The sequence below is a fragment of the Mesocricetus auratus genome, unplaced genomic scaffold (genome assembly GCF_017639785.1).
Source record: "Mesocricetus auratus isolate SY011 unplaced genomic scaffold, BCM_Maur_2.0 Super-Scaffold_100007, whole genome shotgun sequence".
In the NCBI taxonomy this organism is placed as follows: Eukaryota; Metazoa; Chordata; class Mammalia; order Rodentia; family Cricetidae; genus Mesocricetus; species Mesocricetus auratus.
The window spans coordinates 64,391,732-64,410,735 of NW_024429191.1; the positions used below are offsets into that span (position 1 = coordinate 64,391,732).

Sequence of the window (19,004 nt, forward strand, 5' to 3'; positions counted from 1 at the left end):
TGTCTAGCAAGTTCAAGGCCAGATTATATTACATAAGTATAGCCTTAACTCCAAAAAAGAAAAACAAAATATACAATATTATTTAGTCTTATTAGAAAAAAAAAAGAACCATGGCTGGATGGATGGCTCAGTGGCTAAGAGCACTGGCTGCTCTTCTAGGGACTCAGGTTCAGTTCCCATCACTCATATGGCAGCTCACAACTGTCTATAACTTCAGTTCCAAGGGGAGCTGATGCCCTCTTCTCACCTCCACAGGCAACAGGTATGCACATGGTGCATATATATGCACACAGACAAACACTCATACACAAAGTAAGTACATAAATCTTAAACAACAAAAAAGAACCCCTTCTGACATCTCTATCCTGGGTTTAGCCCATTAAACACAGACCTCACTCTACCCCAAGAAAATAGAATATTATTAAGATATCAGTTTCTGTTCAAATTGACTTATAGATTCAAGGTAATCACAAACAAATCCCAATAAGTTAGTTTGTGGATATTTGACAAACTAATTCTAAAGTTTATATGGACAGGCAAGAATTCAAGAACAACCCACACAAGAATTACATTAAAAACAAAAGTTACAGTAGTTCAGACAATGTAGTATTTGCAAAGGAAGTAGCAAACAGATCAGTGGAGCACAAGAGAAATTCTAGAAACAACCCACACAAATACAGCCAGCTATCTCCAACAAAGAAGCAGAGATAATCCAATGGAGAAGGGAAACCCTTTCTGCATGTGGTGATGGACGAACTGCACATCACACTAACTAGACCTTACAAGTGCCACCAAAATAACTCAAAATGGATCACCTAAGGTAAATTGGAAAACATAAAACTTCCAAAACACAGGAGTCAATCTAGACGACTGTGTGGAGTTGGTGATGAAGTCTTTGATATAAAACCTAACACTTACTCATGAGAGGAAAGTAAGAGGTAAGATAGGTTATTAAAATTAAAATCTTCTGCTCTGTGTAAGACACTGTCAATGAAATGAAAAAGCAAGGTACAGTCTGAGAAAATATAATTGTAAACACTTATTTAATGAAGCATTTGTATTCAAAATACATGAAAAACTCCTAAAACACAACAAAAATTGAAGAATGAGCAAAAGATATAAAAACCATCTCAGCAAATACACTGGTTGTTTGTCAACTTGACACAACCTAGACATATCTGGGAAGAGGGATCTTCACTGTCTAAGTTCTTTGGTCTTAGGTTTCTGTTGCTGTGTTAAAACACCATGAGCAAAAGCAACTTGAGTAGAAAGAGTATATTTGGCTCACACTTCCCTATTACGAAGCTCACTGAGGGAAGCCGAGGCAGGAACCTGGAGGCAGGACTGAAGCAGAGGCTAGGGAGAAATCCTGCTTATTGACTTACTCCTAGGCTTACTAAGAACTTAGACAGATGCCAAGCGAATAGAAAAAAAGAGACTAAATATCTTGTCTTCAGGTAAACAACAGAACAAGGAGAAGCCAAGCTTAGTGACTCATCCTGGAATCCTGGCACTTGGGAAGTAGAGGCAGGAGGATCAGAGTTCTAGACCAGACTGAGTTACATTAAAAACAAAAGAACACCAAAAACAAGTTAGATATCTATACACAAGCACTAAAATGGCTAAAATTCCAAATGCTCTCAACTTCAAATGCTGATGAAGATGTGAAGCAACAGGAATCCATGGAAACAGTTTTTTTGAAGCTAAGATTACTCTTACCATAGAACTCAACCATTATGCTTTGGAGCAATCCCTCAGAATAAAAGCCACATCCACACAAAAAGAGGAGGACATACATTTATAACAACTTTATTCAAAATTGCCCCAGATTGGGAACCGCCAATATGTTTCTCATCAGTGAACAGATAAACCAATTGTGGTATATATAGGCAATGGAATGTGTTTGTTTTTAGTGATAAAAGGAAATGAGGTATCAAGCCAAGGAAAGTTATAGAGGATGTACAAGCCCTGGGTCTGTGCATCATACACACTCTATATGGAAGGAACTTAATCACATATTGCTATAGGAAAGACTACACACAGTATGATTCCAAATACATGGCATTTTAGAAATGACAAGACTATGGAATCAGAGGTCAGTACTTGCCGAGGTTTTTTATGAGAGTCAATGGTACAGTAGAGGTATGAAGAGGTACAATATAGAGGATGTTTTAAGACAGTGGAAATATTCTGTATGATGCTATAACGGTGAATGACTAGGCAAAACCTAGTTGAATTATACAACATGGAGAGTAACTTATCAAAAAACCTGTGGACTTTGGGTGACAATAACACATTAATGCTGATTCATCAGTTGGAACAAGTATATTCCATGACTGTATTCTCAATAGGCAAGACTGGTGTGTATGGAGGGAGGGGTTGGCGGGGCTAGAATGTGAATATAATGAGAATTCTGAGCTTTCTGTTCAAGTTTTCTTTATATTTGCTCTTAAAAAACAAAGTCCTTTTGTTTAGATTTAGATTTAAATAGGAACAACAACAACAAAGGACAAAGGACAAAATATTCTTATCCCTCCTGCTTAAAGAGTCTTGAGACTAAGAAAACACTATGGAACCTCTATACAGAAGAATGTGTAAAAATGATACTCACAATGAGGTTCCTAAAGGTCTAACCACCTCTCCACAAAATTCCAAACTCTGTTTCAGTACACAAAATATGAACTTTTTATTTTCTGAAATTCTAAGTATTATAATTGACACAAAACATTCACAACCTAAAAATACTGGTTTCTTTTAACTGTGACTAAAGAATAATACCTATAAAGTCTTATTTTTTTCAAACTAATTAATAATCTATTTGTGTTACCACCTAATGATTATTAGATTTACATAAGAAATTTCTAAAACAACTTTTAAGCTGTTAGTTTCTAATTCTGAACTTTTTCCTGGATGTGTTACGGTTTTTATCACTAAGTGACACGCAGTCGACTAAAAGAATGTCATGGGGAGGACCATACCTGCAAAACAGGAAAAGTAGCACTGGTGATGCCCATTTTGTACAAACTTAAGAGCATCTCATTTCCACTCCATATTTTACAAGATGATTCATAGTCCCTTTCTACAAGATGTTCAGAATTTGTTTCTAACCAACTGGAATAAAAAAAAACAACAACAACAACAATTTTGTCAACCAGTGTCACCCTAGATGTATTACCTCAAGAGAACTGGAAAATTATCATTGTCATATATGGGTCTTTGTACATTCCTTGAATTTGTTAGGACATAAGCATGGATCAACACACCTCCAAGTCATATTTTATACTATAAAATTACATAAGCATAAGCAATTGTATTAAGAAAGTAACAAGTGTGAGACTTTTTGTGTATTTGCATTACTTTACTTACACCTAACAGCCAGGGATGAGGTGTTCATATCAAATCACATAGAGATAAATACAAAACAATTATTTTTGCTGCATATTAACAACAAAAGAATTACCTAAAACTATATAAATATATTTATTGATATATACACTCACTTAATAACATCTTGAATGCCAATTTTATACCAAAGATCCAAATAGAAGTTATGGCAGGGTACAAAGTAAACAAAATCCTTATTCTTATGGAAATTAAAGTCTACTAAAGGGAGTCAGAAATAAGTACAAAAACAAATATATAAGAAAGGAAATTTCAGAGAAAAAGACCTCAGGGTAGAGGGCTTGCCTAGCATCCATGAGGCTGTGGGTTCAATTCCCAGTACCATCACAAGTTGGTAGCTACTTAGCTACTTTAATCTGAATGTCTGAGACACTCTCCCAGAAATGATTTTCTAACAACTGAATGCAGAGAAGTGGCCAGTCCCAGAGGGGATTTAAAAAAAAAATGCTTCAAAACAGAAGGAATTGCTGGTGCCAAGTTAGCAAGTTTTGCTCCTTTGAGGGCCCAAAAGAAAACCAGTATGGTCATCACAATGGGCAACAATAAATGATGGTACAAACAACATTCAGGAATAAACTAGAATAAGATTATTTAGAGCAAGGATAAGAAATATGGGTCATATACAAAGCTTGAAGTAGAGTTTTTAAATAAGAAAGTGAGTATTTAAGTGTTTAAAGGATGATTCCAACTTCCAAGGCAGAATGGATTATAGGAGAAAGAAAAGTCATATTGGGAAGCTATCACAATATTCCAGATCACCATAGACACAGAGTGAAAAGCAAACAAACAAACAGATGGATTTGGGACATGCTGTACAAGTGGCGCCTGGAAGACTTAATGATTAGCTGGCTGATGCAGGGAAGCAGTGATCAAAGACAGTATTAGAATTTGATTTGAGGAACTGATAGGCTCTGTTTGGATATGAAAGACTGAATGTGGAGGGTGAGGAGACAGTAGACAGAGGAAATGGATTTAAAGTTGAAATATATTGGATATCTTAACAGAGATATACAAATAACTATGAGAGTCATACTCCAGGGAGAGGTTAGGATTAGAGACACAGATTTAGGCCTCAGCAGTACTGTAGATAACAGCCAATCCCAGAGCTCTCAAAATGAGTTACAACCCCATGTGGAGGTCAAGAAACTGAACATAGAAGTTGTGAAAACTTTGGGAACAAGTAAAGGACCATACAGTGGCCAGAAACTAATCCAAAATCAGACACAAAGACTATAAGGAATGAGATGGGGGAAAGGATGGCTTAGTGGCTGAAGTGTTGATTTGCACAAGTACAGGGTCCTGAGTTTGGATCCTTAAGCACCGTCAAAAAGCAATCATGGCAGAACACATCCATAGCCCTGGAGCTAGGATGGCAGAAATACATGGATCCCAGTGGCTAGCCAAATTGGTAAGCTCTAAATTCAATGACAGATCATCTCAAAAATGAAAAGTCAAATGCAATAAGTACCATGCATAGTATGCCATCATTTGGGAAAAAGTAAGAACCAAGAGTATTTATCTATATTGATTCATATTAACAAAAAATTGCCCTCAATAACCTTGTTTAGGAGAACAAAGACTAAACAAATAAGGGATGAGATAAAAGGTAGCTTTTACTAAATATGTATAAATTGTGTTCAAACCATATGACTGTACATTTAAATTTTTCAATGTACAAAATGAAGATAACAGAAAATGTCACAATATATGCAATAAGATATAGTCAGAAAACTTTATGATAACATGATTCTAGAATAAAGCATGAGAAATTATCTAATGTAAATTTTAGTAAAATTGGTACTAAATCTATTTTTTTAAGTACTGAAATCTCCCCATTTATTGAAACTCACCAAACTAGAATCATATTTGAGGTGGAGGATGATGTAATAAATAAAGCCATGAGGCACTGGAGAGTTGGCGCAGTAGTTAAGAGCACTTGCTGCTTATGCTGGATAGTTTGTCAACTTGATACAAACTAGAGTCATCTAAGAGGAGGAACTTTCAATTGAGAAAATAACTCCATAAAATAAGGCTATAGGAAAGTCTGTAGAGCATTTTCTTAGTGATTAATAGGGGAGGGCCCAACCCAGGGTGGGTGGCCTGATGGTCCTGGATTCTATAAGAATGCAGACTGAGCAAGCCATGAAGAGCAAGCCAGTAAGTAACCCACTACCCCATGACCTCTGGATCAGTTCCTGCCTCTACCTTTCTGCCCTGTTTGAGTTCCTGTCCTGGCTTCCTTTAATAATGACTATAATATGGAAGTTCAAGTTAAATAAACCTTTTTCTCCCCAACTTGCTCTTTTGTCATAATGTTTCTTTGCAAAAATCAAAACCCTAACTAGAACCTTATCCTTGCCCAGGTTTGATTCCCAGCACCCATATGGTGGTTCACAACATCTATAACTATAATCCCAGGGGATCCAATGCTCTCTTCTTACCTGTGTGGGCACTCATGTGGTACATTTACATAATACATGCAACCAAAGCACCCATACACATAAAACAATAAAATAAATCTAAAGCAAGATGACCTAGAATTTAAAATGTTTAATTGCTGTTATTTAATGTTTCTACCGAATCAAAAATGAGTTCTTGAAATTATCAACTTTTAGAAGCCAATTACTTTCATTGGTCTTTTAAAAGAACAACCCATTTCCAAGATAGTCTGGTTACTCAAAGTAACTTAACTTTATACTTATATGTTTGTGCATGTATCTGTGTGAATGTATACCACGTGTGTGCAGGTACTCAAGGAAACCAGAAGACAGCATTAGATTCCCTGGAATTGGAATTATAGGTGATTGTGAGCTGTCAGATGTGGGTGTTGGGAACTGAACTCAGGTCCTCTGCAAGAACAGCAAGCACTCTTAACCACTGAGTCATCTCTTTAGTCCCCGTCATCTCTTTAGTCCCTAAGTTTACTAACTTTAAAATGCCCTGACACAAAGCATATCTTTAATATAAAAAGACAATACAAATGCACTGACAGACAAAAATGCTTACTTAATGAGGTTACAGCACACATCTCGTAGGGGCTCATGGTTTTTCTTCCTTACATTACTGCTGACCAAACTGTCCAACTCATCCCGAGCAAACCTAAGCTGAACTTCTGTTACACTGTAGCTTGCTGATTCCCGAGCACACTCTTCAATGTTATGAGCTTCATCTAAAATGACAACTTGCTCTTTCAGCTTTATATCCATCTGTAAGATAAGATAACTCTCTATTAAAACATTTGATAAAATGAATTTAACAGCAGCAGACAAAAGATTTCATTTAAATTCACGATACAGGCCAATATTGCTTGTGCAATTTACGTGGAAGAACTGATACACTCAAGCCTTAGAATAACTTCAGGAGCACTAACATCTACCAGACACCAGTTCTATACCACAGGGCTCACCATTTTCACTCTAAGAACACTTGACAACCAACTTCACAAGAACATGTGTTCAAGAACTGAGCAAGGATGAAGGTACCACTGATGACACAGAGGGTATACAATTATACAGTAAGGAAGCTTTCAAAACAATGTTAATACTGATTACTAAACACTTTGTGTGTGTGTGTGTGTGTGTGTGTGTGTGTGTGTGTGTGTGTGTGTGTGTGTGTAGTGCACAGGGCTTCATGCTTGTTACGCAAGCTACACCCTGAACAGAAAACCTTTAGAAGGGAAACAGGAATGCAGATTCAATGATTCCCAAAAAAGTAACATGAAGTAGCATAGTACATGTCTGTCTCTGTCTCATTTTTACCTGACCTATGACCCTTTATTTTCAACACTGCTCTTCTCCAGCGTGATGCTGGTAAGGCTACTAATCTGCGGATCTAGTGACATCATGTCTCTCACAGCAAGGCTAAAATAAAGCTCAAAACCAGGCTCATCAGCTAAAGTATTCCAATCCTCTGTGGTCAGGAGTTGGATCAGATTTAGGAATGAAAATGCCATCTACGCTGGGCCAAACAGAGCAACTGGGGGGGGGGGTGCATGCAAGTTCGTGTTCTTTCCTCCAGATTAGCTAACTGCTTGTGGTTGTTCTTGGTCCCACAAGAAAAGGACTTCCTAAGAATGAAGCCATCACAATGAAGAGAAAGTCAACTATTTCTTAAGCCCTTTTCAAGTTAGGCTTGTTTAACTTGCAATTGAAAATCTTCAGTAATAAAACAAGGACATTTTATTAAAGTAGCCTCCAATAAATTATTTTGAGACAGTAATAACATACACAGGTCTGAGAGTGGCTGGAAAAGAATTATGGAAGAACAAAAGTAGACTGAGGGTAAAAGGCAGGGATTCCGGGGAGGACAGGAGCAAGGCAGAGAATTTCAGCAGGTGAAATCAAAAGCAGAAACACAGGAATCCCTGAGCGGTTCTAAGGCATACTCAAGGGCTCTAGTTTGGAGTTTTAGTAAAGGCTGAAAGGGCAGTTCTATGTCAAACTACTGAGCATCTTGAAAATGGAACTTAAATATGAACTCTATCCCAGAGCAAAGGGAAAAATACATTTTCAAGTAAGGAAATGATAGAATAAAAGTAACATTATGCAGGTTACCATCACTAACACTTTTATATCTGATGCCTAATTAAGAGCTAACCAATAAAAGCTACAGCAGCAGAGAGTAGTAATATGGAAGTAAATAAAATTTGCTTATTGAGGCTGGAGAGAAGGCTCTGTGGTTAAGGGCACTGGCTGCTCCTACCAGAGGACCTGGGTTCAATTTCCAATACCACATGAGAGCTCAAAACTGTAACTTTAGTTTGTGGGGGATCCAATACCCTCTTTTGGCTTTCGTGGTTACCTCACACATAAGCTATACAGGCATACATTCTGGAAAACACTCATACACATAAAATAAAAAAATTAAGTATATAAAAATTTAAATGTCTATTAATTCTGAACTTTAAAAGATGGAGCTATGACTCAGTTGGTAGAGTACTTGTCTAGCATGCAGGAAGCCCTGGGTTTGATTCTAGCACCACAAGAGCTGGCTATGGTGGCATGCACCTGCAATCCTGACACTTGGGCAGTAGAAGCAGGAGCTCAAGGTCATCCTGAGCTACCTAACAAGTTCAAGGCTAATCTGGGCTACATGAAATCCTGTTTCAACAACATCAAACCTAGAAAAGAAACAGAAAGCTAAGATGAGGTGTAGTGACACCTAAAGAATGCAGTAACTGATTACAGCAAACTGTTTACTCTTTGTCTTAGGCTATAGCAATGATAATCTCTGTAAGAACAAGACAAATAGGCTGGGCATTGGTGTCGCACATCTTTAATCCCAGCACTCGGGAGGAAGAGGCAGGCGGATCTCTGTGAGTTCAAGTCCAGCCTGGTCTACCGAGCAAGTTCCAGGACAGGCTCCAAAACAATACAGAGAAACCCTGTCTTGAAATACCAAAAAAAAAAAAAAAAAAAAAAAAAAAAAAGACAAATAAATACAATTTAAAGTTGATTACTACAAAAATTCACAAAGCACAGCTTTCAAAGTACTTATCCTCTTAATATAACTTCTACAAAAACAGTTATTTTTTCCCCCAGAGAAGTGTTTTTAAATAATTCTTAACTTCATAAATGGAGAGAACAACGGTTATATAATGGTCTTCAATGGGGACAATTTTGTTTCACGGGTTAATTTGGACATTGGGCAATGTCTAGAGTGTCTCTGACAGTGACAACTGTAAGGATTCTATTGGCATCTCAGAGATGGAACCGGGGAAGTCATTAAGCATCACAAAGCAGAGACAATCCATCACAGCCAAGGTTCCTCCAGCCTAATGTGAAGACTTAGTCTAGCCTAAGGAACACTACAGTTCCGTTGCAGTCTGTTAGAGCACCAACTGTTTAATACTTTGGAAATTAAAGTAACTGGGCTTAAAAGACACTTCTTAATTCACCTTAGAACATGTTTTCAGTGTGCTACATAAATTCAATACAGAGGGAAAAAGACATAAAACATCTAAAAGTCTTTACATTCATCACTTTTATCTGATATGTAGGGGAAAGTTCTAATTTTCATATATACTCACACTTTCCCTTATTTGTGCGTCCAAGAGATAGTTGTAGGGACAAAATACTATGTCAGCCTCATCTATCAGTTCCCGAGCTGTGTAGTAGGGACATGCCTTCAGTTTCCTCCCGAGGCCGACAAGCTCTTCTATGTCCCAGGCTTTGGACATTCCCGGAAAGGACTGCAATGTCTGCTGATTACTAATTTTATGGACACCATGATAAAAATAGCAGGATTTACCCTGAAAACAGACAAAACTGAAATGTGAGCCAACTTTGGAACACAAGAAATAAAGTGAGATTATCTCAGAACTTTAAAAAGATCACTAAAGCCAAAAGCTAATACTTTATAGAGAAAACAAATACACACACACACACACACACACACACACACACACACACACACACACACACACACATATATGATCAAAACCTTATCTTCCTGTCCAGACATAGGAATCTCACTGTGTTACCAATACTGACTTTGAATTCTTGGGCTCAAGTGATCCTCCTGCTTCACCCTCCCAAGCAGCTGGAATTACAGGTTATATTTAAAACCATTATATTCAAAGAAATTGTAGTAGTTGGCTAAGAATGAAAAAGAACTCCCAATACAAAACAAACAAGAAAAACATCTTTATATTGTTTGATGGAGCTGAGCCATTAGCCGTGAAGCATTTCTGGAAGGATGAACAAAGCAATGGCATTTCCTGCTGCTTTTAGATTAGAATTAGGTGACAGGCATAGGGGGAAATTTTTCTTGATTCTCTTGTCTTTTCAAATTTAAGCCATGTGACAATATCAGAAGGAAGGAAACAAGAAAGGGAGACAAAGGGAAAATGGAAGAGGAGGAGAAGGAAATAAAGAACTACCTCGAGGGAAAAAATAAAGAGGGATAACTACAAAAAAATCATAAAATACAAGAGTCCCCCCAAAATTCCAAATTATGTTATTCAAAACATATACTATTGACATCTTCATGTATCTCACATTTTTCTTATTCACATGTATAGAATGTTTCATCTCTATAAAATGGCCCAATGTTAAGATGAAAACAAACTTCTATCTGGAAATTTTCACTTCACTGTTGTTCACATCTGTACACTGAGTTAGTGTGACAGACTGAACTAGCTTCCCTCATGTCAGGCACGTAGACTGACCTCATGCCTGCAAGACAAGCCAAGCCACCCTCCAGTCCCCATCTTAGCCTATTTTAAAGGTGAAAAACAAAAACTTTTGATTTGTGCTTTCTATAATTTCTATCTGCCAAGGTATAACATTTCTTTGAATGAATATCCTTGTGTGTATGTGGTACTGGATACTGAGTATGGGGGCCTCGCGTACTCAGGATAAGCATGCTACCACTGAGTCACAATCCCCAGTCCTTGTATGAACATTTACCAGTGATTTCTATTTCTCTTTCTCCCTCTCTCTCTTTCTTTCTTTCTCTCCTTTTTTTTTTTTTTTTCCTGAGTCAGGGTTTCTTTGTGTAGCTTTGTAGACCAGGCTGGCCTCAAACTCACAGAGATCCACCTGCTTCTGCCTCCCAAGTGCTGGAATTAAAGGTGTGTGCCACCACCACCGGCTTAGTGATTTCTATTTCTTCATGTTATCTATTAATATCTTTGCTAGTATTTTGTTGGAAGCAAAATATATATTACAAGCATCAATAAAAAATTAAAATTTTGTTAACTCCCTTCCAAGTATGAATATTTCATATATCAATTTTCACTGTATGAAAATAGGGGCAAGAGAGACATCTCAGAGATAAAGAGTACTTAGTGCTCTTGCAAAAGACCTGGGTTTGGTTCATACCACACACATGGCAATTCACAACCACCTTAACTCCAGTATTGTGCATGTGATGCCCTCTTCTGGCCTTCACACATGTAGTGTGCATGAAGGCTCGTCACATACATATACATTAAAACAATTGTTGCATAAAATTAGCTCAGCATTGTGGCAGGTGCCTGTAATCCAAGTACATGGGAACCTGAGGCAGGAGGATAGTAAGTTAAAGGGACTGAGCTCCATAGCAATATTCCCAATTAAAATAATAAGTTAATTAAATAAGTGAATGAATAAATAAAATGTATGAAACTAATAGTCACATTACAAAAGAAAATTTAACGATGGTTTAAACTTTGAGTAATAAAAACACTAGAAGCTTTGAATAATAGGTAATTTGCCAAAACATCAAAGTTCTGATTTTTATCATCAATGTACACTAATGACAAAAATTAGATAAACAATATAGTTTCATAACAAAAAAACCAAAACTAAACTAAACTATAACTAAACTCAATTTCTATGATCAACAGAGACATGTTAAGCAATTTTTAAAAAGATACACCCTTTTAAGGACAGATTCAGTGGTGCATGCCTTTATTTTCAGCACTCAGGAAGTAGAGGCAGGCAGATTTCTGAGTTTGAGGCCAGCCTGAAAGCTACATAGTGAGACTTTGTTTAAAAATAAACCAAATGATATACACTTTTAAGTAAGTGTGCTATTTGTTAGGTTCTCTAATGATGCTATGATGAGAAAAATAGTCACCAAATGTGTAAAAGTATGACTAAGTTTGTGTAAAATGTCCTTGCTCAAAGAATAAATATGCATATATTCTCTTGCAAATAATGTCTTTTTTTTTTTAAACTTTCTGGCAAAATACACACAGAAGTTTATAATGGTTTCCTTGAAGGGTTAAAGGTCAGAAGGAGCTGGACTTATACTGGGCTAGCTTTGACTTTTCTGTGCATGTACCTGAGTTACTCCATGTGTTACTTTTATTTCTTTTCTTTCCAGGTGAAGGAAAGCAGGCTCTTCTTAAGTCTGCAATCTTGCAGGACCCTCCAGAGCCCTGGGATTACTAGTGTACACCACAATACCCAGATCATTTTCTTTAAAAAATTATTATTCATTTTTATTTTACGTGCAAGTGTGTGTTGCCTGTATGTGTGTATGTGCACCGCATGCATGCCTGGTGCCCACAGAGGGTGTCAGACCCTCTGGAACTGGAGTTACAGACGGTTGTGAGCTGCTTGCCATGTCGTGTTGGAAACTGAACCCTGATTCTCTGAGGGGCAGCTCCTGTTCTAACTTCTGAGCAACCTCAGCTGCTTTGTTTGAATTTTTAAAAAACAAGATAGTCTGTATCTAAAACTTTTTAAAGAATTAGCATTCCAGGCTCAACTTTAGTTTTCTTAATGGAAACAACAAAAAAAATAATTTTAACAGACTACCACTCTGGTATGGAGGGCACTTTAAAAGAAACTGTATACAAAAGCATGTGTACCTTCAGATCAAGCCAAATAATCAGAAAGTTTTCACTTTAGGAGCTCTTAGACTGACAGCTCTGTGCGATAGTGAAGCCAAAAGCTCATCCCTTTAAGCCATGTAACAGAACCCAGAAGGGAGTCTGTTGGCAACAGTGTTATCACCGTTTAAACTCTTCTCACTCAATGTCAGTTATCTATTTATCATTTCTCTTTGGTAAATCAGCCATAGTAAACACAGACACCTTTGGTGACTTTGTAATTGGTCCTCATTACAATACCAAATTACTCTGAGGGCTTGGGAACAAGAAAAAGAACACTCGTGTATAACTAAGTGGTAAGCACTCTGACAGAGAGCTAGGATACAGCATGCCACAAGCAGCTAGATTTGCTTCCTTACAGCACTAATATTCAAAAACAAAACAGTGGAAAGTTCTGAGCATGGACGTCTTCTAAATTATTTTATATGCTTCAAACTTCTGAGAATAAAAATCAAACACAATCAATACTGCAGGATTCTATAATATTAGACAAACCTTAAACTTTTTCATTGCTTTCACCAACATATTTTAACATATATTTCCTACAAATGAGTAATAATGTCAAGAGCAAGTGAAAAAATATTTAGCAGAACAGTTAGTAACTCATGGAAAAAGGTTAACTTAAACATGGTATTTGTAGTTTTACCACAAAAACCTTTTCCTTGAGTACCTTTGAAACATATACAGTAGAGATATTCCACACAATTCTTCATCTAGTTAGAACTTAAATGGCAACAAATATGACTATAGAATTCCAATAATGATTTTGATTGACAAATTCTGTATTCTCTTCTTTGTTCTGAGTAAGTAATTTAAGCTTGTCCTCTGAAAACTTTACTCACGCTGTAAAGTCCTACTACATACAGCTAAATAGCTATTAAAATATGTTTTGAATGGGCATGAAAAAAAAATAAGACCAAGTAAACTCTCATCTGGTTAAAATAAAAAAAACTAAGTAAGAAAAAAACAATAAAACATAATTTATTCATATTATATGGTAGCAGGTGATTCACCAATGAAACAAAATTCTTGGGACTGTCACTTAGTCTTTTATGTAGGATCAACCCTGATAAAATAATAGATAAAAAAATTCCAAAATATACTGCCATTGTTCACTTTATATACTGACTCACTGACTATTTCAGAGTACAATTTCATAATTACAACTTCAATTTTCAAGCAAATTAGCTACAACAAATACAGACTCCCAAAATAATGCTGCCTCGTATTAAAATGATATTTACAAAAGCATGTCTTAGATTATTCTACCCATCCTAAAAATTCATACCACTCCAATTTCCCTAGAAAAATTTAAAGTCATGTATAACATGGTTTTAAAATTAATAATCTTATATAACTTTAAAAATTGTACTAATTAGAACTATAAATTAGAATAATCATGGATTTCAATATTAAAATTCAAAATTGGCTGTTTAAACAATCTTATTTTGAAGTTTTTAAATATATAAAATATGTTGATTAGATCTAATTAGATAATATTCTTAAAACATTTTTATACTCTCATCTGACATCACTCATGTTCAATTACATCTGAATACAACAGAAATTAATGTCATAGAATTAAATACCTGTAAGTTTTAAAACCAAAATCTATCAAGTTTAAATGTGAATTAAGATTTTCTTATGGTAAAATTTTTTAAAGAAATAATCAAAGCTAGTAATTAATTTGATTTTCATATTACTTAATGAACACTAGAAAAAGACACAGAACATGTATCAAGAAATTTGAATCTTTTCACTTTATTTTTCTTTACATCAAAGTAATTCTACTCACATGTTTTACATCCAGCAATTCCATGCACTTTTCATTTCTGTTGAAGTTGCCCATTACTTCAGGATGAACACAGGTATGATCCCTGCTGGAAAGAATAGTCATTGGGACCCCTGAGTAAGCTGTCTTTTGGAGTTCTCTAGTAATCTGAGCAATCTGCTTGTGCGTGCGTGTCCCAAAATAAATTTTGGGTCTCTTGAATTGTCCCCCGTGATCTTTCTTAACAGTACTTGCAGACTCTTCACTGTTTCCTTGTTTAGTAGAACAGCAGCACCTAGAACACAGGCCATCGAGCTGAAACAAGGAAAGAAAACAGAAACTGTCTGGGCCACCACAACAAACACTGTACCACCTTTCAGAATTAAAGCCCTTAAGTAATGAACCCTCATGGGCCAAGCAGCTTTCAGATAGTACATTGTCTAAATGCATCACTGAAGAAACTACACACTATACACAAATTAGTTCTCTATCTTCTCCAAGTTTATAAACAATGCTTCCATATTTACATTCTTTCTGACATTTAATCCCAGATGTTTAAAGAACATCTTAATACTTCTCTTTTATAAAATTATAGTTTTTAAATAATATGACAGATTGGAAGACCATTTTAATTTCTCTTGGGTCACTGTCACATTATAGAACTGATAGTTTTTCTCAGAGCATGGCTCAAATATTCTGTTTGTAAAAAGCATTTGAAATGTGGTTAACAAAAGAACAGGCATGACAAGTTAAATCTTAAGTACCACTATGAGGTAAGTAAAGAAAATTCTTCTCCAGCAAAGGTATGAAAATGAATGCAAAAACATCAACAGTGAGTGAGAACAGGTTGCTTCCATGGAACAAGTATGTCTGAAATCCAATTACATGTGTGAAATGAAAACCCACCAGAAAAACTGTTAGCAAAATAGCTCATCCTGGACAAGTTCACTAGTAATTCAGTATTGTAAATGAAATCATGCAAATGTCTCTTTAAGTATAGCAATGGAACCTCAAGAATAGTCTAAAATTTACCTGATTTTAATTCCTGTTTCCAAATTCTGCCTTTTCCCCATTTTTTTTTGTAAGTTTAATGCTATGAGAACTCACATATTCTTAACAAATATCCCCTTCAAAGCTTCAATTCCTCCCTTAAATGAGACAGAATGAAGCTTCATTTAAGAGAAATGCTGGGAAGCAATCGCTAATAGGGAAAAAGGCAAGCAGAACACTCATTAAAAAAAATTCACACTGGAAAGATTCAGTTTTGTAGAACACATACTCTACTTACTGCATTAAAAATTGTAATCAGTAAGATTAGCCTTCATAAACAAATGATAAGTCATAGTATGTTACACCACAATACTGGAGATCAAGCTGTCTTTTAGCCTCTGCTCAGTGGAAAAGCAAGTTCAAATTACTCCTAGTCTCGCTCAACCTTGTCTACCATTAAATATTACAATACATGATAGAATGGATGTAAATGTGACCCTTCTGGAGCTGTCACTCACTGGGATAAAAGGTTCACTGATGTGCCAAATAAACATTCAGTCAAAGCAGATAAAGTTACAGTCATGCTGGAATTGTTACATTCCCCTCTCAGGTTGCCAGTAACAGCAGATTTCATTACAGAGTGCTGCCACATTAAATAGCCAGTTCCAAATATCCTGCCTTCTATATTGAATAATTACTTATTCACTGAAAGGATAAAAGAAGAGTTATGAATGGGGCCCTTGTCAACAGTGAAGCAAGAAACAGCTGACTTGTGGTTTACGTTACATATGTTGCAATATCTAACAACTTGTACTCACAGAGAAAATGGAATGCAAATTATAGCATGATATTTGCACCAAATTGTTTTTTGGTTTCTGTAGTGATCACATTAATTAATTAACATACTGAAAAACTAAGGTAACTACAGGTACAGAATTAGTTTTCATAGCTTCAGACTTTTTACCCAATTACACTATTTCTCTTCTATAATGATGCTGAATTTACTGGACTATTAGACTGCTAGGACCCATTAAATCATTTTGTTCTAGATGGACACATTATATAGAACCATAAAAGAAATTCATTAAAATGGCTCTCAAGGCTTAGGAAATTCCTTTTTGAAGGAATACTTTTCAACATTAATTTCACTTAATATTTACTACTGACTTCTTTTAAATCCACCTTTTTCCCTGACTCCCTTTCAAAAACGAAAGTACAAAACTTGATATATCAAATAAATCAACTTCCACAAATATCTTTGTATTTAACTTACAGACCTTCCCATACATACAAACATATCTTTCATATAATTATTTTCAAATAAAAAGGAAGCACTTCCATACAGTTTTACAACTTGCTATTTTGATTTCAAAATTTTACACTTTAAGATGGGTGAATTTGGCATCAACAAATAAGTTCTCATCTTAAAATGTTATATAGTAGGTATACTAACAAAAGTTCATGACTAAAAATTTTTTACTATGTAGATTTATGTACTGCCAATTTTATACCATTAATTCAGAAAAGTATGAGCCTTAGATACTTTCATATAAAATGTTTTGTTTGTTGACTTTTAAAGTGAACTGAAATAATTATGCATCTATGAACTCAAGGTAAACGCCTTAAGACAGTAGTTAAGGAAAAAAATAAGACTGAAATTAAGACAGTCATGTCTTCTTCCTGTGTGCTACTAAAGAATAATTATTTCTTCAAAAGTAATCTTCCATTGAGCCTACTACCTAAAAGATCTGAGAAAATCATATTTGAAGATAGAAAAATGATATGACAGAATAAAAGCTTTTAAATAAGCATTTATCCAATAACAAAAAAGGAGCTGTTTCTATCAAAATTATTAACTTTCAATGCTGAAAGAAAACACAAACTAGGATCTAGATAATAGCAATGATATGAGATTAGAAAACCCCTTGACCCATTCAGAAGCTGCTGCTTCATGACCTTTCTCTGAAACCATTGGACTCAGGAGTATTGAAGCAATCAGATGAATAAAATGAGACAACTTTGCAGTTCTCGTTAGTGACTTCTACTAACAAATAGGTTTATTTTTCATAGGATGGTTGCTTTTTGCCTATGCTCTTTAAATTTATAGAATTTTTATCAGGACACTACAAAATAGCTCTCATCCAACATATTAAAGACCAATAGGTAAAACACAAGTTCCACAGAAATTGTCAACTGTATGACCTATAAATGTCATTAAGTTATGACCAAGTTCTGTAAAACTGGCTTACTCTTGCCTTCTAGAAACTACCTTTACTTCAACAGAAGGCAAGAAAGTCCAAGATCCATAGCAGCAAAAGCAGAGTACCATTAAAGAATAATACAAGGGACACATGTGGATGGGACAGGAGTCACCTGCTCAAAAGCTCTCCTCAATTCTATAATGGCCAACACTGTTCTTAGAAAGTTAGCAACCAAGAACACTTAGAAACTTCCTATGTGTTTTTATTAATAATTTTTAGTTCCTCTTTTGTCCTATTGTATAAAGAAACAACTAAATTCTTTGAAAGAGTGGAGGAGTAGAAGTTTTGATTTTGAAAGGAAGGCCAGCTCCTGAGTCTTTCCACTATTCCTGGAACAAAGCTGTGATGAGCAACCCCAAGTGTAACTAACATATTAAAATATCAACTGCTGAAGCACCATTGCTGTCTTCAAACTTTCCCTACACACTTCCTGCAAACAGTATACCTACTTACTTGAAAAATAAAATGAGCAAGGCCATGAAATATTTTTATAAAAGGAAAACTAGAAAATACAAATCAATCTCACTGTCAACAGCAAGGCAGGAAACAAACAGCATTGGAATACATATAAGGAAATATCTAACAACAGGATCACAGAGAAACTGGGAATTGAATGATATAATGATATTTTTACTGAATTCATCAAGTTACTCTGCTACTGAGTGTATCACACACAGGAAAAGGAGACTATGGACTGGATCCCCAAAGCAGACCAAAAAGCACATATTTATTATGAACAAAATAAATATTTAAGCCAAGTGTGGTGGCATACTTCTGTAAACCAGCACCTGGGGAGTGGAGGAAGGAGGATCAGGAGAAGTTCAAGGGTTTCCTCAGCTACAGAGCAAGTTAAAAGACTGTCTGGATTCAGACTCAGCCTGAAATGTATGTGTGCTTGCATGCTCTCTCTCTCATACACAGAGAGAGAGAGAGAGAGAGAGAGAGGGAGAGGGAGAGGGAGAGGGAGAGGGAGAGGGAGAGGGAGAGGGAGAGGGAGAGGGAGAGGGAGGGAGAGGGAGAGGGAGAGGGAGAGGGAGAGGGAGAGGGAGAGGGAGACAGAGAGACAGAGAGACAGAGAGACAGAGAAGAAAGAAAAAGCAAACTATGTGGAGGGGAGACTAAATGAAATTTAAAATATAGTAATTCATGTTTTCCCTAACTTTGAACATGTATAGCTATTTTTTTCCAATACACTACAAATTCCTTAAGTATGGCAACCCATACTTCTTTGCATAACTCATTCACTGAGTATGTAAGT

At 35.9% G+C, this 19,004-nt stretch overlaps 1 protein-coding gene across 1 annotated transcript in view; it reads right to left on the reverse strand.

Annotated features, from left to right (window-relative positions):
- The window catches only part of Brip1 (BRCA1 interacting helicase 1), a 128,641-nt gene that overhangs the window by 73,760 nt on the left and 35,877 nt on the right, over positions 1-19,004 (reverse strand). Inside the window, 4 exon segments of the mRNA XM_040749404.1 lie at positions 2,979-3,111; positions 6,409-6,608; positions 9,431-9,652; positions 14,520-14,810. Coding sequence (XP_040605338.1) covers positions 2,979-3,111; positions 6,409-6,608; positions 9,431-9,652; positions 14,520-14,810 — 846 coding nt within the window.